Below are 25,652 nucleotides of genomic sequence, written 5' to 3' on the forward strand. Positions count from 1 at the left end.
GTATGCGATGGAATTCTGAAAAGAAGTACGCGCTACCCAATCCCAATCCCAATCCCAATTCCAATTCCTCGTCCTCTTTCACCTCCACCTCTATCTCTTGCTCCTCCACTTTATCGTCCTTCCTCAAAACATGTCACCATTTATCAATTCAATTACCGTACCGATATAAAATATGAGACCTTCTCCGTAGTCTTCTAATCCCCCCTCTCAAAGTCGTACAAGAATTAATTAAGTCCGCCAAGGAGATCTTTGATCAGGAGGCAGGTTTAGCAATTCATGTATATAATTAAAGGTGTTGGGCAAAGTAAAAAAAAACAACATATTATGTAAAAATCTCATATGCTATTTTAATTCACTTCACTTCCCATTAATGGCTAAAATCAAAATCATGCAACCATAGGCTTCAAGCCAACTTTTTATACCATTTTATTTGCTAACAAGAAACTCCGTTATTGTGTTTGGCAGTTATGAGATATTATTTTACTAAACAGTTATTAAAACTTTGAATATGAATATGAAATTGAACCACTATACCCTTCCAACTCCGCCAAAATCACTGTCTTAAAAGTTTAAATCCCGGTTTAAATAGTTTGTAGTACCAACTAATGAAGGAAATAACCAAATTGTTCATTAACTCCATTAAAACTTGTAAAAAAAAATACGAGTTCCTGTATATATCATGGGGGTACCCCACCTTAACAAGTTTCACCTATATAAATAATTGTAAATCACTATAAAAATATACTTTCTCTATAAATTGAAAGTTTATGAATAATTACTAGATTTTTTGTATTACCATCTCCAAAGTATATATACGATATATCACTTGCAATACCAACTTTACCAAAATGTCTAGTATAGTTGAAACTGTTTTACCATATGCTACAAAGTGGTATGTGATCTTACCAGTTTTTATCATTGTTTATAATGTCTATTTAACCATTTACCAAAAGGTAATGATGAAGAAACTCGGAGCTAAAGAATTCACTAATTTAGAAGGTGATGGTTGGTTTGGTTTCCTTTTAGCCAAATGGATTCTTGAAAAGAAACAAGAAGGTAGAATGGTTGATTTTGGTCATGAAAGATATAGTGATATTCATAATACAGATGTTAACACTTTTAAATTTAGAATTCTTGGTATTCCAATCGTTAATACTAGAGACCCGGAAAATATTAAAGCTATTTTAGCTACTCAATTCAATGACTTTGCCTTAGGCTCAAGACATAAACATTTCTTACCCTTATTAGGTGATGGAATCTTTACTTTAGATGGTGAAGGTTGGAAACATTCAAGAGCCATGCTTAGACCTCAATTTTCAAGAGATCAAGTTGCTCATGTTCAAGCTTTAGAACCTCATATTCAAATCCTTGCTAAACATATTAGAAAGAATAAAGGTGAATTATTTGACATTCAAGAATTATTCTTTAGATTAACCGTTGATTCTGCTACAGAATTTTTATTTGGTGAATCTGTTGCATCATTACAAGATGCTTCTATTGGTTATGATGAATCCGACGTTGATTTTGATGGAAAGGCTGGATTTGCTAACGCTTTCAATAAAGCTCAACAATATTTAGCTTCCAGAGCTGTATTACAAGACTTTTACTTTGTTCTTAATCATCAAGATTTCAGAAATTGTAATGCTGCCGTCCATAAATTTGCTGAATATTATGTTCAAAAGGCCCTTAATACAAGTCAAGATGAATTAGATAAGAGATCCAAAGGTGGATATATCTTTTTATACGAATTGGTTAAAGAAACTAGAGATCCAAAAGTCTTAAGAGATCAATTATTAAACATTTTAGTAGCTGGTAGAGATACTACTGCAGGGTTATTATCATTTGCATTTTATGAATTGGCCAGAAATCCTGATGCTTGGCTGAAATTAAAGGCTGAAATCTATGAAAAATTTGGATCAGGTGAAAAAGCTGACGTTGGAGAAATTACCTTTGAATCATTAAAGAAATGTGAATATTTGAAAGCAGTTTTAAATGAAACTTTAAGAATGTATCCATCTGTTCCTCAAAATTACAGAGTTGCTACTAAAGATACCACTTTACCAAGAGGTGGTGGTGAAAAGGGTATGGATCCAGTATATGTTAGAAAAGGACAAACTGTATTATATCTGGTTTACTCAACCCATAGATTACCTGAATATTACGGTAAAGATGCTGACGATTTCAGACCAGAAAGATGGTTTGAACCAGAAACTAGAAAATTAGGTTGGGCTTATTTACCATTCAATGGTGGACCAAGAATTTGTCTTGGTCAACAATTTGCCTTAACAGAAGCCTCATACATCATATCCAGAATTGCTCAATTGTTCCCTAACTTGAGTGGTCCTGCTGATGGTGGTGAATACCCTCCAAAAAAGTCATCTCATTTAACTGCATGTCTTCAAGATCCAGATCTTGTACGTTTGTATTAGGTTATACCCATGAGTTTTATTTATTAATTGTTAATTAAGTTCCATTATTTTTTTATTGTAGTTATCTTTCAAAATTACATTAGTTATTTCAATTCTTCTATTGTCTAATTAAAGACTATTTTAAATATAAGTTTTATTGTCACGACTGAGTTTATTTAATTGTAGTTAAATTATGGTAGCATTATGTTACACAAAATGACCTATAAACAAAAATTTTTTGGTGCTGTAAAAAAATGAAAAAAAAGACCAAAATCAAATAACCATAACAATCAACAACTTTTGACAACCACCAGACAATCATCACAGTCAATTCATAAACTATCATCATGACTGTGTATAATTGGTCGTCAGATGCCTTTGAGGACTGTTATGATTTGATCAAGCTACAAGACGTTGGTTATTACGAAGCCATACAGGCGATCAAAACAGACTTGTTGAATGTATTGGTAACGCCTGCTAAGAATGAAAAATCAAGAAACATCTTAATTGATGAAACTAAACCAATCCAATTCGGTAGTGGGGATGAATTCAAATTGAATAGGCCTTTCATAGAGATTTGTACCGTGTTGGCTACTGAACTTGATCTTGATGAAGTTTGTGTTGCTGAATTAGTATATTTCGCTAATAGTCTTAGTTTTCAACGAGGTACTAATTTGATTGATAGTGCTAAGTTAGCTTACTTCTCAAGACTTAAATATATACTAAACATACTAGGATATTTGATTACCAACCAGGAATTACATTTAATATTTGATCAAGAACAAGAACAAGTAACTTCTCAGCAATATGAAACTTTATTCAACAACATCATTCAAAGTTTTCAAAGGATTTATACCCTTTTAAACACTATTAATGATCTCATAGATAAACAAAAGGTTACTAATGATATCAATAACCTTTCCTTTATAAATTCGATCAATTTCGTTAAAAGTCAATTGTTATTAGATCATGAAGTTTTAGGTCAACTTTTATATTCTTTATTTGATAATTACTTTGATAAATTTACTTCACCACTAGCCATTTTTAAATCATTAATTCAATTTATAAAAGAAAAAATCAATGATAATGATATTTTAATCATCCATTTCATTCCTGGAACTTTGAAATTAATCTCAAACTTATTTATACCATCTTACAATATCAAAGATTCCACCATTGAAGAGTTTTATAAATTTATCATATCAACATTAGAAATTGACTATAACTCAATTGCTGATGCAAATAATGAAATCGACTTATCCAAATCTAAATTAAAAGGTATAGATATGATTACTGATCTAGTATTCCTCACTCTTTTCATTCCTTGGTGTAAGGAACTTGAATCAAGAACTGCCAAATATGACTTTAAAGATGACATTTTAAAATTTATGGAATTATTAATTAATTATGGTGCTTTTGAAACGTTGTTATCTTATACTGCTGATACATCAAATGTGAAATCAGAAAATTTATTCGAAAGAAGTAATACTTATGATTTCAGAGCATTATTACAGAAAGTATTCCCAAGATTAGCTCCTTCAAAGTTTACCTATAACTCATCTCAAGAATTACTTTATACATCGCTTACAAAATCCGGTTACGAAAATATCTCAGTATTATTAGAAACCAACCAATATAAAGTTTCTCCAGAATTTAACGAAACTTTAGTGGCACCATTCTTCCATTTGTTTTTCAGTAACTTCATAACAAATGCAGCAATCATATTAACTTCATTAAGAGATACGGAAGAAGATTTTCTCTTATCCTCGATAAATGGTAAACAAGATGCAAATGATGAACCACCTTCGACAACATCAGCATCATCATCTAACCTGACTAAAAATGATCAAAAGAATGATGGTCTTGACTTAGATGAAATTGCCGCTCGTGGTGATTTAGAAAGATTTTATTTGGCTTTCGCTTATACTTATAACTATAGACCTGAATTATGTAACATGTTTTGGTCTGATGATGTAAGTTCGAATGATGTTAATGGTTTCATTGCCTGGGGGTTAAGTAATAATACATCATCATTAATAACTGCTACATTTTGTTTATTATTAGGTTCTTTAACTTCAGGTGGTAATAACTTATCCTCACAAATATGGGAAACTCTTATCCAGAATAATAGTTCTGGTTTAAAGAAGAGTGATTATTCAAAAATTTCTATTGATTCCATCTGTGATTCATTAAACTATTATATTGATTCATTACAAGAGAATTTTGAATTGGATTTGAATGAACAACTCAGACAACAACAGAAGAAACATGAATTCAGATTCTCAAGTGTATCTAATAAAAAAGACTTGGATGATAATTCCGAAAATAGAATTGTTATTGAATTAGCTGAAGACTCAGTGGTTTTCATCTCAGGATTTTTCCAATTAATATCCTCAATAGTGAAACATTTATCATCATCGTCAAACGAAAGGTCTAAGGAAATTAAAAACATTGCCTTTAATAGATTTTTACCAATAATCACTGGATTTTTAAAATTCGATAATTTAATTACTGGTGGTCTGCTTTTAACTGTGTTAGAGAGTTCTAATAAATCAGTTGATTTGCCAAAAGTTTTAGTTTCTGAAGAGAATAGAATTGTATTAACCAACCTTTTACTTAACTTTTTAACTAGTTTTGTTCATGATCAAGATAGTGACTTGGACATAAGGTATAGAATATGGAGACTCATAGATAGTTGGATTTATCATGGCTTACACATTGAATCATCATCCAATACCAACAATAATTCATCATCGACAGGTTTAAACTCACAAAGTTCACTTTTATTAGTTCGTCAAAATCAAACTAAACCAAAATATTCCGCCAAGGGTAACTTAAGAATCTTACAAGGATTTGATATCAACTTAGTACATCTTTCGCAAGTCAACAACTTTGTAGAATTAATCAATCGATTATTAAAACCATTAAGTAATGAAAATCAAGCTTTCAGTCCATATTATTTATTATACCCCGCAGACTTAGGTTCTGGTTATAGAATTAACAATCAAATTGGGATTTGGCCATACATTGAATACTTATTAGTTGGAGTATTTTCAAAGGTAGGAGAGATTTCTAATTTTGATGATAGACTCTATTTACAATTAAGTATTGTGGAAACCATTCAAACATCTTTAAAACTGGTCGACTGGAAATTCATTTCAGATACAGTTCACCAAGTGATTCGTAACTTTCCAGTCGGTGATAGCATCTTTAATTCCTTCTTGCCTAATGTGAATTTGAATTATGAATTGTTTGTTAAGTTACATCATTCGGTTGCTATTTTAAACTATTTATTCAATGAAAAGACTTGGGCGGCATTATTTGGAATTGCTAATAGCGGAGTGGAAAATATCAGTTCAAATTACAATTTAAGTATTTTAGTGGAATCATCGTTGAAGGTTTTGGATGATATCTTAAGTGTGGAAGATATATTCGTGAAGAATCTTTTACCAATCTTGAAGAGCAAAGACATCTCACCTCCAACATCAGGTACTGTTGGATTTAGTACGAGTCTTACATTAGCATTAGCTTCTCCAAAGACAGTTTTTGATAACATATATTATCCTACGAATATTGGAACCAATGCCGTGGGTGATTTCAGCGAAGTATTTTTATTCAATTTAGCCACTGTTGCCCATTTAGGTCTTTATGTGGGAATTAAAGAATCAAATATCGCCACTATATCAATTTCTATCTTGGATAAAATAAGAACATCCAAATATTTCCTTTCAAAATCAGGTTATAGCTCCAATGATTCATTATTGAATAAAAATAGATTATTAACTACATTTGAAAGTATTGATGAATCAGAAAAGATCAAATATGCATTTATATCTGTGTTTGAAAATGTTGATCAAAATTTAAGTTTAAAATATCGAATTCTTGAATTTTTATCAGCTAATTTAAACCAATCAAGTGGTAAAGAACCTAATGTGGCTCATTTCTTATTAGGATATGTGATAAGAGGAGGATCATTAATACTTGATGAAACTACACAAACCAATTCACTTTTAAAATCATTGTTGGAAACCTTAAGTTTGACTCTTGATGTTATATCGCAAACTGATTATACCAATGGTAATTATCAAAATATTGATGTGGGACCAGTTAAATTATCATCATTAATTTTAGAAATTGTGATTAAATTAAGTCATGATCCAATTAGTTCGATTATTACGATTGGAAATTTACGTGAACAAGATAATTTATTTGAAAAATTGATTCAATATCAACCTAAGCTTGATTTAAATACCTTATGGAGTGGGGTTGTCTTTAATGGAGATTTAAGAGATGGAGTTGAGAATTATTTTGTGGAGAATGATGATAGTAATCAAGCATTCTTTTCATTTATAAGCCAAAGAAACCTAATCTTACAATATTTATCGTTAGAATTCCATCATATCCTGTCTCGATCCAAGAGAGAATATTACATGGAATTATTATTGGATAATAAAGAATATTTGAGTGGTACACCAAAGGTATTAGGATTATTAGATGTATTAAATTATGAATTTAAAAACTTTGAATTATATAAATTCGAAACATTTAATAAGAAATATAATTTATCCCTAATTTTACAAACGGTTCAAGCTGAAGATTTAGACTTGTCGATTTTAAATAAGATTTATAAATTTATTTGTCAATCATCTTCAAACCTTAGTACTAGAGAAGATAAAATCCAATTTGCTCAACAAGTTATGATTGAAGGAAACAAAATCAATGATTTTATCAGGAAATATATTGTTTCAGTCAAATTAAAGGATATTCAATTAAAATCATTACATTCATGGTGTCAATTAGTGGAAATATTAATCACTGATCATAATTTATATTCTAAAAAGTTCATCTTGGAGATTTTACAAGTAATCTTACCTAAGATTAATGATTATTTAGAATCTGATATTGCCTTTTCAGAAGAATTGATTTCATTAACCGTTTTATTATTTGATTTATATGATCAAAAGATTGTGATTGAAACTAATAGTAAAGAAGATTTCGCTTTAGGGATCAGACGATTAATTCCATTATTAAAGACTTGTATTGCTGGTATTTTGAATTCGAATTCAACTCCATCTTTAAGATCTGATTTATATGTGTTAACTAATAAATTTTTAATTAAAGTGATTAATAATGAAGATTTGGCTCAAGAAACATCAGCTATTATTAAATCGATCGATAAAAAATTGATTGAAATCATTTCAAGTGATGCTATTTATTCCGAAGGAGCATCTAGAATTACATCAATCTTATTATTGGAATCGTTAATTCATTTAGGTAAACAAGATAATTTTGTGCTTGATTTATTAGTGAAGAATAATTCATTATTATTATTGATGAGATCGATTAAGAGAACTGATGAAGTATTAGAGATTTGTGATGGTAGTACGGGAGATCATAAGAAGTCGGGTATTAGTTTAGAGACTTTTATTTATGAATTAACTGCTTTTAAATCGACATTATACTTTTTGATTCGAGTGGCTCAATCAAAAGCAGGTTCATTACAATTAATCCAAGGCGAAATCTTTTCATTATTGAAACAATCTAATTTATTAAGTATTGATCCTGATTTAGGGATCAATCTTAAGATTGATGAATATCAAGATTTAAAGAATATTAAAGTTAGTTTATTATTGGATACTCCAATTGGTATAATAAGTGATTTGAATACTTTAAAGAAAACTACCGCATCTAATCGAGACAATACCATCTCATATATTGAATTCATTATTCCTATTTTCCAATTAATAGTTACTATTTTATTAGCTATGGGACCAAGTTATAAACCCAGTATATTAGAATCACGTAAATTATTATCGAGTGTGGATAGATTAGTAGTTGGAGTTTTAAAGAGAGATCTTTTACTTGAGAATCAAAATCCTGAGGTTTATAAGAATAAAGATTCTCAATATGAAGGATTGAAAGAATTGGTTAAGTTATTCACTTTATTAGAATCATTAGTAAAGTATAATGAACTGGGATAAAACATAGATAAATTTGTATTATATAATAGTTAATTATGTATATTAAAAAAATAGACAGCACACGACCTTTTTTAAGATTTTTCTTTTTTTCTTCTCTGGTTGACAGTGAAAATCAGTATTATGGTAGAATAGGATAGGATAGCATAGAACAGAACAAGAATAAGATAATAACAAGATAGATCAATTAACTAAGACTATATAATAACAGATCAAATATGTCAGAACCAACGAGTAATACCGACCCATCCAACTTTTTAAGTAATATAATTGGATCATCCGTAGTGGTGAAATTACATAATGGAGTTCAATATGGAGGAAATTTACAAAGTATAGATGGATTTATGAATGTGGTTTTAGAACATGGGAAAGAAATCGCAGGTCAAACCACTGTGAAATCTTATGGAGATGTGTTTATCAGAGGTAATAATGGTATGTATTGAGTTTTTTTTATTATTGCATTTGTATTATGAATTATGGTTACTAACTTTTATGATTTCTAGTGTTGTACATAAGTGAGGAATAATTGATTGTCAAATGTTGATGATGATGATGATAGTTAGATAACTTCTGATTATCTATCTATCTATCTATCTATCGATGGCATGATATGAGTGTATTATAGACTAAATAAGTTTAATGTAAATGTATTATTAAAGCTTTATATAATTGATACTATTAATTAGTAGTATTTATCTTTGTAGTATGTACATGATCACGCTCCAATCCACACGTGATCCCAATTCGACGAATCAAAAATTGGTTTTGGGAGACCGATAGTTTCAATTAAGAAGTCGTGTACTTTTGTATGAAAAAATTGACCAAAAAAACTTCATCAATTAAAGGGAAAACATATATATATTGTATATGTTAATAGACGACTTTAGTTTTTAGTATATCCAAAAGAACAATAATCCATAATGTCATTCGTCATTAGAAGACAATTGTCTACTATAATCCCACCAAAGATTGCTTCTGCAAAAGTAAGTTTAACTTGATTCGTTAGGTCCTGGTGTGAGACTTGATTTAATTGATAAAATGGGTTTCATCCACTCTGTATGATATGTAATCCATTCATCAGCAATAATCATAAACCAATGTGAATGGGAGAAGATCATCCAATTAGAACTTATTACTATCCAATCATTCGTCGTATACGTGAAATAAGAAAGTTGGAGAATCATATCTTTGAATATCATAGATCTTACTTCAAGTGAGATGTATGAATATTTATGTAGTTAATCACATCAATTCCAATCAATCAGAACAAGAATGATCAATTCAATGAGCAGTATAGTCCATTGAAAGTCATATTATTATCCCATTCCATCCAACCTATCATGTCAAACAGACTTACAAGCATTTCAATAGATCAAAATAGGGAACCATGTATCTACATCATGGATGAGAACAGACACAAATATCATATAAACAGAGTGGTTGAAAAAGAATCAATTCGTCAAATTGAACTAATAAATACTAACTTTATCTTTTTCTAGAATCTTGGATCTAATCCAAATGCTAAAAGAATGGCTGAAGTTGTTTCTTTTTATAAAAAATTACCAACTGGTCCAGCTCCAGCTGCTAAAAAAGCTATTAATCCATTAGCTAGATATAGAGCTGCTTATTTTGATGGTGACAATGCTTCAGGTAAACCATTAGTCCATTTAGCTATTGCTGTCATTATTCTTGGTTACACTTGGGAATACCAAACTCATTTAAAACATCATAAAGATCATTAGATTCATTCATTCATCTACTCCTACATAACATTTATAGCTTAATCAAAATAAGCAATATCTATCATCATTTAGCTCATGTCAAATCAAATCAAATCAAAATATTTACCTTACATTAGTAGGAAATGAGCTTACAATCTCATTTATACTTTTGTTATCTTTATATATATATAAATTTTTATAATCTTTTTTATATATTAGATCAATTCTACGATAAAATAAATAAATAAACAATTAAAACTTATAATTGATTAATGTAATTGTAATAGGTAAGATGTATATCTCTAACTAGTCAAATCATTCTTTGCCCTGACCAGCTGAGCTAAGGTATTTCGCCTCGTACCATACCTTACCATACCATACCATACCATAACTGTACTATACAACTCAACTCACCACCACCACCACCACCACCTCACCATACATAACCACCTTCACCATTTCACACGACTTTTTTTCACCAGCGCGATAAAAAAAAAAAAAAAGTCGTTAAACCAAAAAATTAATACTGCCAGAAACTGCTGCTGTTTCTAATTTAAAGTTATAATTCAAAAAGGGTTTGTTGAACTTATTTATCATCCATTATCATCATTGATTATTACTAATTGGATTAGCCAATTGCCATTGCCATTGCCATTGCATTTGTTCGTTGGGATACCTTCAATTAGACTTACCCCCTTAACTAATACCCCATCCAAACCCATCCATCCCACCGCTAAACCCTCCTCCCCAACCAACCAACAATCAATCAATCCCCTCACTGTTTAATCAACAATCATTTTAAACTTTGCCATTTATAATCATAGTTTATTGATTGAATCATTTGCATACAGAAGAACGCACATAACTGGTATATATCCACTTCCCCCATCTTCATTACATCTATAGCATCTATCATGGATCCCCTGGCAGGCTATGATTATCAGCAGCCTGGGCGAATTCCAAGCTCATCATCATCGTCATCCCAAAAGCAATCACCCCAAGAAAATCAATCAGGATCATTACCACCCAATAATCAACCGGCAACTCCAAGAATGTTAAGAAGTGTTAGTGGAACTTTAAAAAATTCAAAATCAGATATAAATCAAAGACAATTATCAACTGGATCTCAACCTCCTGAAGATTTAGGATCTCCAAATTATATTGCTGATAATGATTTATCTCAACATCCTCAAGCTAATCTTAGTTTCCAAAATCAACCCATGACTCCTCAACAAATTCAACTGGTTATAGGTCCAAGTAATTCCATTCCTCATCCTCCTTCAATTCCTCCTCCTCCTCCAGTTCCTTCTCAACAACATAAAAGAGTTCCTTCATTTTCAAAAGGAATCCCAGTCCCTGTATCTTCAAGTTCAAATAGACCAGTTCAACCTCCTCCATCTCCAGCTCCCATCAATACTTCTTCAGCTGTTCGTAAATCAGAACTCTTGCCTCCTGCCGCCATTGGTTCTGGTAATGAAGAATCCAATCCTGCCGTTGGAAATAATTCAAGAAATGCTTCAAATTCTCAACGATATAATCCACCATCTCAACAACAACAACATTCAGATCTGCATCAATCACAACAACAGCATCATCACCATAGTGGGAATCATAATCAACCACAGGGTCAAGCTCAATCACTGCAACAACAACAACCTCAACAACCTCCACAACAACAACAACAATTTTATAGAAAATCGATTGGTGATTGGGATTTTGTTAAAACTATCGGTGCTGGATCTATGGGTAAAGTGAAATTAGCTCAACATAATTCAACTCGTGAAATTTGTGCCGTGAAGATTATTCCTCGTGCTGCCAAATTATATCAAAGAGCTCATGCTAATGATCTACCTCCAGCTAGTACTCAAGAAGCTGCTCAAAGACATAAAGAATATGAAAAAGAAATTGCTAGAGATAAGCGTACCATTAGAGAAGGTTCATTAGGAAGATTACTTTTCCATCCTTTTATCTGTAGATTATATGAAATGGTACCAATGACAAATCATTATTATATGTTATTTGAATATGTTGAAGGTGGTCAAATGTTAGATTATATAGTTGCTCATGGTTCGTTAAAAGAAAAGCATGCTCGTAAATTCGCCAGAGGTATTGGATCTGCTTTAGATTATTGTCATAGAAATAATGTGGTTCATCGTGATCTTAAAATTGAAAATATTATGATTAGTGAATCGGGTGATATTAAAATTATTGATTTTGGATTATCTAATTTATATTCTCCAAAAACTTTATTAAAAACTTATTGTGGTTCTTTATATTTTGCTGCTCCAGAATTATTAAGTGCAAAACCTTATACTGGTCCTGAAGTTGATATTTGGTCATTTGGAGTGGTATTATATGTATTGGTATGTGGTAAAGTTCCATTTGATGATCAATCAGTATCAGTCTTGCATGAAAAAATTAAAAAGGGTAATGTTGAATATCCAAATTTCCTTTCTCGTGAATGTATTTCATTATTATCAAGAATGTTAGTAGTTGAACCTTCAAAGAGAGCAACTTTATATGAAGTACTTCAACATCCTTGGATGAATAAAGGTTTCGATTATAAAGTATCAAATTATTTACCAAAGCGTGTTCCTTTGACTTTACCATTAGATCCTGAAATCATTAAATCTATTGCATCATTTGACTTGGGTTCAATCCAACATATTACAGAAGAATTAACTAATGTCCTTACTAGTGTCGAATATCAAATGAGTTGTGAAAATTGGTATAAACTTACTGAACAAGGAAGAGAATATGCATCTGCTTCGAATGCTCATATTTTACCTGATCCTACTGGTGGATTCCATCCATTGATTTCCATATATTTTTTGGTACTTGAAATGAAAAGTCGTAAGAAAGCAAAAGAGGCACTTATTAAACTTCAACAAACTCAAAGTCAACAAGCATCTCAAAAACAGCAACAACAGCCACCACATCAGCAGCAACAAGTTCAACAATTGGAACCACAACAACCTGCTCCAACTCAAGAAAGATCTCGTCAAGCTTCCAGTGATAAATCTGGTATCTCGGATCCATTTTCACAAGCACCAACACGTCCAGTTAGAACTGAATCATCTCCAACCCAAGTTGCTGCACTCACATTTCCAGAACAAGCTCATACATCAAGTATACCGACTGCTATGCATAAAAATTCTCAATCACCACCACCACCTTCAAAAGATTTACCTGAAAATGTTATACCAGAACAACAACTTAGTCCAAGAGAGAGTAATCCAGTTCGTGAAAGTTTAGATCCAAATGCAGGTAAGAATGCTGGTATTAATTCTATATTAAGAAAATTATCTTACAAGAAGAAATATACTCCATCATCACCATCAAGATCAACTTCACCCCCACCCCCTCAAGTTGATGTTGTTACTGCTCCACCTCCATTACCTTCACTTGAAACTGCTTCAGCTAATTTATCTCCACAAAGTTCAGTCAATACTAAGAGAGATCCAATGGTTCGTAGAGGGGTTAGTATGAAGATTACAGCTAAAGAAAAATCTACTAACTCAAGACTTAACTTACATCCTTCAAATGATTCATCTAGTGGTCATCAATCAACCGATGCTCCAAAACCTAGAGTTAATAATATCGCCACCCCTACTACTAATAATAATAATAATGCAACTCTTGAACCTAAGATTTCGGCTGGTCATTCAAGATCATCATCTGTTACTAAGAATCAAAATAAATTTCATGGATTTATCCCAGTGGAAATCTTACCACCAGTTCCAAAATATACTGGTGGTACCACAATCGTATCAGCATCATCATCATCTAATAACGAGAAAACGGAATTATTGTCTGCTTCCGGTAGAAAATTACATCCTACTGCAAGAGCCAAATCGGTTGGAGGTCATATGAGGAAAGATTCTTATAATTATCGTAAAGCCAACAACCAAAATTCTGGTGCTTATCCTCCATTACCAAATGCTATGGCTTCTCAAAATAGTGATGAATTAATAGCTGATACTTCTTCAAGTAACAACACTGCTAATAATAAAGATGGTTTCTTTGATGATGTTAGATTGGATGATCTTGATTTCCAAGAAATTCCTCAATTAACTGAAGATGAAATAATAGATCAGTTCAATAACGCTAAACCGAATACTATGCCATCCATTGAACATTGTAAGACTTTATTCTTGAAAGGTTTCTTCAGTGTTCAAACTACTTCGACCAAACCACTACCTGTTATAAGATACAATATCATTAATGTATTGAGTAAATTAGGGGTAAGATTCCAAGAAGTCAAGGGTGGATTTGTTTGTATTCATACTCCATCTGTCCAGGCTGATAGAAGTGATGGAGAAAGTCAAACTTTGGCATCTCATGCTGATGAAGAATTTGACCATGATGATGATATAACTAGTGAAGAAAAGAAATTATATGGTGATGCATTCAAATCTACATCTTCAATAGATGAAAAGGAAACTCCTCGAGTCAAGACTCCAGAACCTGAACAATTGAAGACTCCAAGTAGACAACCTTCATTCCATTTGAATAGTCAACCAATGTCTCCAACGACCGGTAGTAAATCATCATCTCATAAGTCATCTAATTCGATTGGCACTAATAGTGGCAATAGTGGTCATAGAAGAAAATTCTCAATTGGAAATTCAATCTTAGGATCTTATAGAAAGAAGAATGGATCACAAGTAATGATGCCACCTAATACTCCAGCAACCGCTAAAGTCATGAAAGGATTATATGCTGATGATGATTTTGATTATGATGATGAAGATGAAAACATCAGACAACATTTTGCTGATGATAATTCTGCTGATTCTTTGAATGGTTATGGTGGTGGTAGTGATATGCTTATTTCATCGAAAGTTGAACAAAAGGCAAGACATCAACATTCTGCATCCAATGCAACTGAACATAAACATAGAGGTGGTAAATCACCATTGAAATTTGAAATTCATATTGTTAAAGTTCCGTTGGTTGGTTTATATGGGGTTCAATTTAAGAAATTATTGGGTAATACATGGAATTATAAAACTTTGGCAAGTCAAGTTTTGAACGAATTAAATCTTTAGAGAGAGAGAGAGAGAGAGATTGGTCAATTACTTGGGTTTATACAAACAAACAAAAAAAAACTTCTTATATATATTTATATATATTGCTTATTCTTTTAAATGAAATATATTTGTATATATTTATTTTCTTCTTCTATACTTTTAGTTTTTAATTTATATTTATTTTTATTTATACAATGCAGAAATGTAATTTTATAAAAGTCCATTAATCAATCTCGATAACTGCTTCTTCAACTTTGGTATCGACTTCTTCCTTTTCATCTTCGGAAACAAAGTTCTCCACTATAGGTTCGTTGTCGTTGTTTTCAACAACTTCTTCCACGATCACTTCAACAGCTTCTTCATCAACTTTAACGTCTTCTTCTTTACTCTCATCTTTGACTTCGTCCTTGACTTCATCTTCAACTTCAATTACTTCATCAGGTACTTCAGGAGTTGGAGTAAAAACCGGAGTCCCAACTCTTCTCAATTTCAATCTTTCATCTCTTGAATATCCATGACCATAATCAGTTAATTCTTGACCATCACCATTAATGATAGTTTCAGTTAATCTTGTTCTTCTTCTTTCTAATCTCTTTTGAGCAGCTAATTTTAATTCATATTCTTCTTGTAATTTTTGTTTTTCAAATTCTTCTTGTTTTTGCTTTTCTTTAATTTCTAATCTTAATGATCTCTTACGAGTTGATAATAATGAAAGTAATTGAACTTCTTTCTTTTTATTAGCGAGATATCTTCTCTTTTTAATTTCATTTCCAAGCATAGTTTCAATTATGGTTGATTTTGTTATAAGTGGTTTTAATTTTTTATTGGATAATGATTTAATATAAGTATTGTATTCATAAATGTTCTTAAATAATAATTCAAACTTAACATCTTTAACTTCAATATCGAATTGACTTGGTTTAAACGTTGCATTGGGATCTTCAGGAGATAATTTTCTCTTTTTTGGAATAACTAATGAATTATAACGAATGGTTCTCTTATACAAGCTGTTATTTTCAAATAATAAGAAATAATCTTCAGATCCATTTGAATGTAATGGATGACTATAGATAGCATTGAGTCGAAGTCCATCAACTGTAAGATTATTTTTATCAATCCAATCTCTAAATTTAGTATAGTTAGAAATAGTAGATATTAATATAAAGAGGATTTCAAACTTATCTGATATGTTTAATTCATCGAATTTGATTTCATGTTCTTCATCATGAACAATATGAACTTTACCTTCTTGATCTTCTACGTCATCATCATCTTCTTCATCAGCTCCACCTAATGGAGTTTGATTTCCAAACCATAGTTTAAAAATCTTTTCAAAATTATTAAGGGAGGATAATTTTGAATTCTGTAAGCTTGAAATCAAGTTCAATTTCAATTTCTGAATGAACAATTGATTATCTTTACTAGTACTATCTTGATCATAACTTGAAGAATTAACAATAGGAAAGTAATTCAAAAGTTCCAATTCGAAAATATCAACATCAAAGTATTCTGATTGTAATTTTATGAATCCACGACAATTGTATAACCAATTTATAACGTAGATATACTTATAACTAGTTCTTAAACTTACTAATTCTGGAGTTTCATATTTATCTGATTCTTGATTTTGTAAGATTATAGGATGTAATTTGATTAATGATTGAATTTGATCCAGAAATCCTGGCCCCAATTTCAAACTCAACGCTGGATGACTATCATTCACCACTGCTGGAGTAGATGACTTGCTCTTATGTGACATTGCTTTGTTCTAATTGTCTAGTCTAAGGTCAAGTAATACCTGTTGAAAGGACATGATTTGATATCATATTTGTTGAAAATTCTGAACAACCGCGTTTGTGGTGATTAAGTATTGCGGCTGGGATGTTTGACGATACTTTTCAAAACACTAGTGGATTTTACCCATACAAATTGAAGGCAATTATAATCATAAAGATATTAAAAATAAATTGATTTATTATAAACATTATACGTGATTTATTCATTAATACATATACTAGAAGAGGAAATAAAAGTGTTTTTTGATTTAGATGAAAAATTTGGGGTGCTATACAACAGCAAAAATAATAAATAAGATTTTACCTATAACCAAATCAAATGGGAGTATAAACATTTGATAGAGTTACTCTGTTAAAAGTTGGAAACCATAACTGAAATTGAAATCTGTTTTTATATATCTATTAGACTTTGAACTGAAAGGAAAAATTAAGTAAATAATAATAATAATAATAATAATATTAATAAGAAAAGTAAAAGAAAATAAATACCTGAAGAAAATAATTTCACCCAAACCTGTTGTTAAACCATCTTTTATAAACCATTCTTAATCTAGTTCAGAGAGCTTTATTGATGTTCAATCAAGCTTCTTAACTTTTCATTCATACCTTTAATCAATAACATTTCATTACTGATTCTTACCAAAGCATTATGTTTTGATAAGTTAGGTAATCCTTCTTTATTAATTCTTGCTCTTTTTGATTTACGTTCAGCTTCATTAAGCTCAGGTAATTTATTAAAAGCATCGATATCAATAATCAATTCTAAACATCTTTGATAAGCCAATTTACATAATTGTCTTCTCTTTTGTTCAGAATGGGAATGATTTAATCTTTTTTGTTCAATTGATAATAAAGGTTTGGTTGAACTTCTTCTCTTCTTTTTTATTGGAGTTCCATTTATTACTGAACTTGAATTTTTAAGTTTTCTAGCTTCAACATCACTAGCAGGTGGAGTTAACATCTCTTCATCATTATTACTATCATCTTCATCATCATCTTCATCATCAAATTCATCGTTATTATTGTTGAAATTATGAGTATCCATTCCAGATGGGAATACTTGTTGTTGATGTTGTTTAACATAGATATGAGACCCAGTATTGGAATAGGATGATTGTCTTGAATCGACTGGGGTTGGTAATTGACTGTTGTTGTTGTTGGTTAAAGTAGTTGGTCCTGAAAGACTCATTGATTTCAATGATGGATGACTGAAAGCATCAGTTAACTCTTGTCTCAAGTTTTCATGTTCGAGTCTAGCAGCAGTTAATTGATGAGGTTGCTGATGTTGATGTTGTACTTGTTGTGGTTGTTGCTGATGTGGTTGAGAATGATAAGTTGGCTGTTTCATAGTATGTAAATCAAATAAAGGAATTTCTGGATTATGAGCAGCTGTATTATAAAATTGTAAAGGATTGGCAGTATTGGTCAAGTTATCTAAAAAGATTTCCAAAGCATTTGATTCAGTATTGGAGAAGAATTGATCAAATTGATTCTCTTCTTCAACTTCATCTTCATATTCATCTTCCATTTGTTGTTGTTGATTATGATGTTGATTACTCGATTGAATATGATTTGAATTATTATTATTTAATATTTGTGATCTATGATAATCAAATGTAGTAGTAGATGATGAACTACTATCATGTTGAAGATCAACAGGATGAGAAAATTCAGTAACGTAATTTTGATTCAACATTTGAACTTTTTCCAATTGTTCCATTGAATTTATAGCTTGCTTTTGTTGAAGTGAATTATACATTAAATAAGCTTGTTCGAAATCCATATCAGCTGTCACCATATCTAATATGTCATAATCACCTTTACCATTCAAATGTTGATGAGAGGGAGAATTACTACTACCGATAAGAGTAGCGGATGGAGTACCAGTGAAATCCATTGTGAAATAGTTATGAAAGAATGGGTATACACGTTAGTATAATATGAAATGATAAAAATAATATGAACAAAGGTTGAAAAAATCTAAAATGATATTAAAGTAATAAATAATGGAAAACAGAAAATGGAAATGAAAAAGAATTTGGCATTTATTTATATGAGATTTAAAGGATAATTTACCCCAGTTTTTAACAATAGTGAAGTAATAGAAGTTTTTGGGCTTTTAACTCGTAGCTTATACTACTTTTTGGTAATTTAAATTTTGCGTTTGAGCGTTCTCTTTATTTTTCTCACTGTTTTTTAGGCTCATTCTTTTTTTTTTTTTTTTTTTTTAAATTTTTTATTTTTTAATTCTTTTTTTTATTTTATTTTTTATTTCTTTTTTTTTTCTGTGTTGCTTTCCATCTCAATATTTGAAATGATTCAAATGATTCAAGGGTGAAGTTCATATCTATCAATTGAGTATATTAAAGTAGACTCAATATGACAGAAGTAATGGATGAAATAGGAGAAATATTACTTGATAAACCCTTTCCAAAAAACCAATTGCTTTTGAGGCAATTTAATTGACTACAGCAAACCATCAAACTAAGAGCGCTGTAGAATCAGATACATATTATTATCGATTAATGTAAGTAAAGATAACTATTAAAGTCTACTCCTCACGCCTCCTTTTTGAAATGGTAATCTTGGATACAAAAATTGTTTAACCAAGGGTATTATAAAAGATTACCACCACATCAGTTTTATTGGGAATGTCTAACTAGGGTTATTATTGCAACTAGGTACTTTCTTGATTTGATTTAAATTCCAAATTTGAATTTTTTACTTTATTTTTTTTTTTTTAGTGTTTAATTTTTTTTTATTTTTTCGCCATGGGTTAAAGGAACACTGTTCCACCCTCCGGACAATGCATATTTATCTCCTCCGTCTGCATGCCTGCCCTCACCGTGCATGCATGCAATAGCAGTTTTAGGCTTTAGTGAATCCTCCACCCTTTTCCTAATTAAGTAACCTATTACCATTACGATCCATTTTGCAACAGGTCAACCTATCCAAGTTAAGAATATTTGGTTTAATTAAGTAAAATGACGGGGGTAACAGACTGATCTTATTTAGTTCATACTTGTTTCTTGCTTCTACTAATTGTTTTATCAAAGAAGTTGCCTCAAAATTATTATTATCAACCTGAAATCGTCTACTTCCTTTCCTCCATGGGAACAAGGGTTCGATATAATTTTAAGTACTACTACTTCTGAATTACAATAATAATTGTTGGTAAAAAGACATTCAACTCCACTTCTTGTGTTCATTTTGTCTTTTTATTTTCGTTCTTTCTTCCTTTTCGCTTGATAATCGTTAAACTTTCTTTCTTTCTTTCATTCTTTTATCTTCCGTTGGACCAGTTTCTATTTCATGTATTTAATTTAGATTTTAGTTAATGTTACTTCTTTTATCCCTATTTATGACGCAATATTCTACTCAATCTATGTTCCCCCTCAAATGTAATCTGTACCAATATTCTTTACGTCAATCCCCAATATGGGGTAAAATCTACATACTTTGATGCACTAGAGTCTACTTGATTGTCAGTTGCAGCAAAGGATATTGCTTCCATACTTTTGACTTTTCCTAACTTTTTCTTACACACTTTTTTGCGGTGGCTAGAACTAAGCTTCCATTTCACTGATTTAGTCCAAAACTATGTTTAAAACATACACAATAATGGATTACAGTTTTGAATTTTAAACGACACATAAGAGAGAATAAACTTTGTGGTTAACCTACTTCCCATTCTGGTTGATTATCTCACTCAACAAGTTCATTCACTACACAATAATGGACAAAATAATATTAGGGTTAAAAATAGATATTGCTTTTAGCTAGTGGAGAACCAGATAATTGTAATTAAATGGGTGAGATATTTTTTAGGAGTTAATGCTGTAGCATAAAATAGAAGCATTCTTTTTGACGCCGTTAATGGTATTAATTTTTTATTTTTTTATTTTGTGGTTTGAGTATCTGTCCTCGACGTCGTTGTCGTTTTTTTTTTTTTTACTGAGCTGTTCGTTCCATTGTTTTAGTGAGGGTACTCCGCTTAAATTTTCAAATAGCCATGGTCTTTTGACTTTAAATTATAACGAGTTCAGGGCTTACCTATGGAATCTTGTCCCCCTAATTTGGAGGACCTTCTCCGGGATATCAACAGTTGATCGATAACAACTAACTTGAAGTTGTCTATCTTCATTTCTATTTTCCTCTAAGTGGGGCTAGGGAGAGGGGACCTTTTTACTCCAATTGTAGTCGCATTAGCTCTCTCCTATTTCCAATAACGTCATTTTTAGTGAATCATGGTAGCTACCAACTCAAATCATTATACGATAAGATTAAACTATTGATGACGAAATGATCATTATTAAGAGATAGATGGATTACGAGGGGGAGAGTGGGGTAGACAGCAAATCGATGGCAATATATAGTTTTTTGTTAAAACATTAAAGGGATTGACTTAGTACGGGATTGAAATAGGATTTTGTGATTTCCAGGCTATATAACATAACAAAACAGGTTTTTAAAGAGAGAAATATTCATCTATCGGACTATATAGCAAACAAACTTTTAAAATAATAATAAAATCCTTAACTTGCATACTTAAACCCTCTACGTTATTCTTTTTTTTTTTTGATTTCATTTTCCCCTAATAATGCGTTCCTTCGTGAATGATAAAGTCCGCTAGATTTGCCCCTCACTGAACTCCCCCTCCGCCCATTCATCGAAGCTTAATTTTGTGGCCTAAAAATACCCATTAATGAATTTCATAAAATTTTCTTAACTGATCATGCAACCAATCTTCTTACATCACTAAACCTTCTCAATAATAAGAGATAAATTTAACTATTAACGCAAAACTAGTAGAAATAATCTGAAATTTAAAGCGTATACTGCAATGGGGAAGGAAGGAAGGAAGGAAGGAGTGATATTATTTCTTTCTTTTATCTTTTTTATAATCGATAATCAATGTCAGATTGTCATTTACAATTTCTTTTTAACTTAATAGTTAGAGGAAGGCGTAAACAGAGTTAATGTTTGAATAAATTACTTTGAAATTTTATCAGAAAATGTTTGACGATCCCATTAGTTACTTACTTGCCCTCCTCATTTTGTGATAAATACTAAATTTAAACCATGCTTTATATGAATTACCAAATTAGGCATTTGCAATATAGAATGTACAACTATATGTTTAAGGGCGAAAGGCCAAAGGCGGTTACTTTAGTATTTGACCAGCTGTTTAGAAGGTGTATATATATTGTATTCGAGGGCTTATATGGGTGATGCGTTACATTCTATACAGCAAACATTGTTATGTTGAATTGTTTAAATAAGATTTTGGGACCAATTATATTGTCTGACCAGACGAATTATACAACATTCGATAGTGCCAAGTAACATTTGTAAAGAACCTTTTCAAAAGGTACTGATCATTGATATAAAAGTTAATTTGGTGATTACGATCTTACCAATGGTTTACATATCAATCAAACAAAGAAATTCTCGGAGTCTGGGGTATTCATTAAATATTCCTATTTAGTCAAAATTTAATTGAATTGCATATATATATAATTTTTTAATGTAATTGTTCTCGAATCATGCAATAGTTACAGAAACCATAGGCGAAACTATACTTATCAAAGGGCCAATTTTCTAATATGAGATTGATTGTTTATTTTTTCGTCTTACTGCTAATCCTGAAACACCCATATTAAAAAAAGCGAAATATAACAAAATAAAAATAATATTAAATAAAATAAATTAACCACAAAATGAATAATTTGACTTGACAGTAGAACACGGGAAAAGGTCCGGTAAGTACTTGCCTCAGTAACAAGAAGTTAAAATAATTTTAATACTGTGGGGAAGATATCATCAATGATTATGAACAAAAATTATCGTAACATATCGTACATTAATATGTTTCATTTCTACATCAAACAATGTTTGAAGCATTTAATAACATTACCTGAATAGGATAGATTATGATATCATTGATAAAGGTACAAAAATGATTAACCAATATATAAACAAGCTTTGAGGATTGCGCTTCGTTTAATCATTCGATTTCTTTAAATTCCACACCAATTTGGTTGAGAGAGGGAAGATTTTGGAATGGATGATTGAATTGGTGCGCGCAAAATTGATGTTGCAATTTGGTTTGATTTTTTTTACCCCTCCCCCACTCTTGTCAACATAGACATAACAATGACGACTATACATATACGTATATTGTTATGATTAAACTTTTGACTTTCGAATTACTTGTTGTATTTACAGACATCAATTGAATGATAATTGATCGTCAAAATAACACCATAAGGTCAAGTATACATCGAAATCTATACCTTCTACGATGACGCATTCATGAACAATTCAAGCATTATGGCATTGATACCGATGTGCATTCATCCTTACATTATTTATGTAACCCTTATATATCATAACCACTGTGGTCAATGAATTGAATTGATTTACCCCTTATCATCAACTTACAATGAATACAAATACGAATTGAACAAACATATAACCAAAATTATTGGAGTGGTCCCAAATTCCTGCTAATTAATGTATCCAAATTATTACCTTCTTAAATCATTGATTTTTGGGATCATTCCTTTCACTTTTTTTTTCTTGATCTCTACAACGCATAAGTGTGCGTTATTAGGCTTACGAACTCAATCATGGGGAAGGAGAAAGACTAGATATTGGAGTAGATTCCACAGCGCATCCACCGGCGTGGACTTACTCCACCACGCAGAATCACTGTGCAGCAGCCCATTTAAACAGTAGTTAACAACAGGTATATTTTCTTCCAATAATTCAAAACTTCAAATTGCAATTTTAATCTTTTTAATGCCAGAAAGATTTAGGTCTCTTAAGATATATGTGCGCTACCATATTAATAAATTCTTAAATTTCAAATCACATGACGCGTCTTGACTCAAAAAAATAAAAAAGAATTTCAAAATCGGTTATTCCAGTGTATATGTTTATAAATTTTTCATAAAATCTTAACCTTTAATTCAAGGAGGATAAAATATCTATAGAGAAAATATATTATGACATTACAAGATGAATTATCAAAACAATTACCTCAATATAGTAAATTTAAACTTTTTCATATTCAAACTAAACCAACGTATATAAAATCACCTATTCATTTCCAACCATTGAAACTTGAACAAGTTCAAACCATTAAAATCCGTCATTTGATTCAATTAATAGATGAGGATGATCTTATCGTGTTAGGAATTGAAATATATATATATATTCAGATGTTTGGGGACCGGGTTGAACAAACTATATTCATTTCGAAATGTGATACGGTTGGATTAACGAAATTGAAATTTAAAGTTAATGATGTGATTCAAGTGATTATAAATTGGTTGATTAATTATAATTTATATGATTATAAAATTAAAGTCAAATCAGGGGGGAAAGTTTATAAACCGATTGATAGAAATGATAAAAATAATGATAATGATACTATCATAGCGATTAAGAAACTTATAACGAAATTAAATTCCAATCCTCAATTTCTTCAAACTTTACCATATTATAATGATAATAATAATAGTACAAAAATAAGTAATGATCAACAGAAGAATTTATTAACATTACCTTTGAAACAAACGATTAAATTATGTTTATTCACTAAAGCAGCTAATCAATATCTTTATCCTTATTCAAGTAAAAATTCATTTAAACATATTATAAATGGTATTCAATTACTTAAATGGTGGTTAAAAACAATTGATAAGACTTTTACTAATTGGAATTGTAGGTTATTAATTCCTGGATCGGATGATTTATCAACGCAAAAGTTTTTAAATGATTTAAATATTAATCAATGGAAAATTGGGAATATTTATGGTGATAATAATGATAAAGAATTAGCTATTCATTCTATACCGGTTTATCCTGATGATCCAAAGGGGAGATTTTTAGAGCATTTAATTGTGGAAAATAGATATCATAAATTAACCATTAATCAATTTTATCATGAATTAGGATTTAGACAAGAATTTAGATTAGGTAATTTAGTGGGATTAATTGGATGTAAATCGAATGAAATTGATATTATTCCCCCCGTAAACAAAGAGCAACAAATATCTTCAGCGGCGGTGATATTAACGATTCATCAATATAAACAATTGGTTAATAATTTAATTAAAGCGGAAAGTTTCACTAATAAGAATGATATTCAAAATTTAATTCGAGAAAAGATTCCTAATTATCTTGAACGATTGGGTAATGAAGATATGATATATCATGAAATAATCGGTAATAAAGTAGAAACCGTGGTATCAACAACAACCAAAGTCACTCCGCAAGTTATAAATACATTAACAGTTAAGAGAAAGGCTCCTACTGATTTAACCAATCTTATTAAGAAGAAGAAGAAGAAATAATCAAAGATGTTAATAGTTTTAAGGGTAACCAAAGAATGAAATGGGGGATATTTAAGAAGAATCGAATCAATCTCCATTGAGGTTTGAAGATTATGATATTAATGAATGTAAAACTAGATAAGTTAGATAGTTAGTTAGAACTTATTTCTTTTTGACGGTCAATGTAAGTTGAATGGGGATTAGATTTGTTGTAGAGGTGAAAGGAAGGGTAAACACGAACAATCGATTGAGTGGGAGTGGCATGATAGAATTTGATTGATTGATTGATTGATTGATTGACTGATTGAACGAATTGATCGAATTGATGATAGTTGGAAGTCAAGTGTTGCCAAATCAAAAGATGAATTTGAACT

General features: G+C 30.7%; 8 protein-coding genes across 8 annotated transcripts; 6 read left to right on the plus strand and 2 right to left on the minus strand. All coding sequences in view use genetic code 12, as the record gives it.

Annotated features, from left to right (window-relative positions):
* Positions 1-848: 848 nt before the first annotated feature.
* On the plus strand, positions 849-2,429 carry DFJ63DRAFT_323775 (cytochrome P450; the record flags this gene model as incomplete). The annotated part of the gene is made up of 1 exon (XM_064907549.1): positions 849-2,429. One exon carries the CDS (start codon positions 849-851, stop codon positions 2,427-2,429), a length of 1,581 nt encoding a protein of 526 aa, XP_064759619.1.
* Positions 2,430-2,755: 326 nt separating this feature from the next.
* Positions 2,756-8,389, plus strand: DFJ63DRAFT_290602 (uncharacterized protein; the record flags this gene model as incomplete). The annotated part of the gene is made up of 1 exon (XM_064905324.1): positions 2,756-8,389. The coding sequence occupies one exon, from the start codon at positions 2,756-2,758 to the stop codon at positions 8,387-8,389; it is 5,634 nt and encodes a 1,877-aa protein (XP_064759620.1).
* A 215-nt stretch (positions 8,390-8,604) lies between these two features.
* LSM6 (U4/U6-U5 snRNP complex subunit) lies at positions 8,605-8,829 on the plus strand (the record flags this gene model as incomplete). Its single annotated transcript, XM_064905350.1, has 1 exon — positions 8,605-8,829. The coding sequence occupies one exon, from the start codon at positions 8,605-8,607 to the stop codon at positions 8,827-8,829; it is 225 nt and encodes a 74-aa protein (XP_064759621.1).
* A 436-nt stretch (positions 8,830-9,265) lies between these two features.
* ATP17 (F1F0 ATP synthase subunit f) lies at positions 9,266-10,372 on the plus strand. The gene is made up of 2 exons (XM_064907280.1): positions 9,266-9,369; positions 9,886-10,372. Exons 1-2 carry the CDS (start codon positions 9,307-9,309, stop codon positions 10,126-10,128), a joined length of 306 nt encoding a protein of 101 aa, XP_064759622.1. The 5' UTR covers positions 9,266-9,306; the 3' UTR covers positions 10,129-10,372.
* Positions 10,373-11,021: 649 nt separating this feature from the next.
* Positions 11,022-15,158, plus strand: KIN2 (serine/threonine protein kinase; the record flags this gene model as incomplete). The annotated part of the gene is made up of 3 exons (XM_064905327.1): positions 11,022-13,107; positions 13,198-13,697; positions 13,758-15,158. 3 exons carry the CDS (start codon positions 11,022-11,024, stop codon positions 15,156-15,158), a joined length of 3,987 nt encoding a protein of 1,328 aa, XP_064759623.1.
* A 176-nt stretch (positions 15,159-15,334) lies between these two features.
* Positions 15,335-17,391, minus strand: DFJ63DRAFT_343854 (uncharacterized protein). The gene has a single exon (XM_064908759.1). The coding sequence runs from the start codon at positions 16,897-16,899 to the stop codon at positions 15,364-15,366; it is 1,536 nt and encodes a 511-aa protein (XP_064759624.1). The 5' UTR covers positions 16,900-17,391; the 3' UTR covers positions 15,335-15,363.
* On the minus strand, positions 17,201-19,163 carry INO2 (Ino2p). The gene has a single exon (XM_064904333.1). It carries the CDS (start codon positions 18,831-18,833, stop codon positions 17,502-17,504), a length of 1,332 nt encoding a protein of 443 aa, XP_064759625.1. The 5' UTR covers positions 18,834-19,163; the 3' UTR covers positions 17,201-17,501.
* A 4,783-nt stretch (positions 19,164-23,946) lies between these two features.
* RTT109 (H3 histone acetyltransferase) lies at positions 23,947-25,299 on the plus strand (the record flags this gene model as incomplete). Its single annotated transcript, XM_064906564.1, has 1 exon — positions 23,947-25,299. The coding sequence occupies one exon, from the start codon at positions 23,947-23,949 to the stop codon at positions 25,297-25,299; it is 1,353 nt and encodes a 450-aa protein (XP_064759626.1).
* Between the last annotated feature and the right edge of the window lie 353 nt (positions 25,300-25,652).

Source organism: Scheffersomyces coipomensis (genome assembly GCF_036884675.1).
Source record: "Scheffersomyces coipomensis strain NRRL Y-17651 chromosome Unknown DFJ63scaffold_8, whole genome shotgun sequence".
In the NCBI taxonomy this organism is placed as follows: Eukaryota; Fungi; Ascomycota; class Pichiomycetes; order Serinales; family Debaryomycetaceae; genus Scheffersomyces; species Scheffersomyces coipomensis.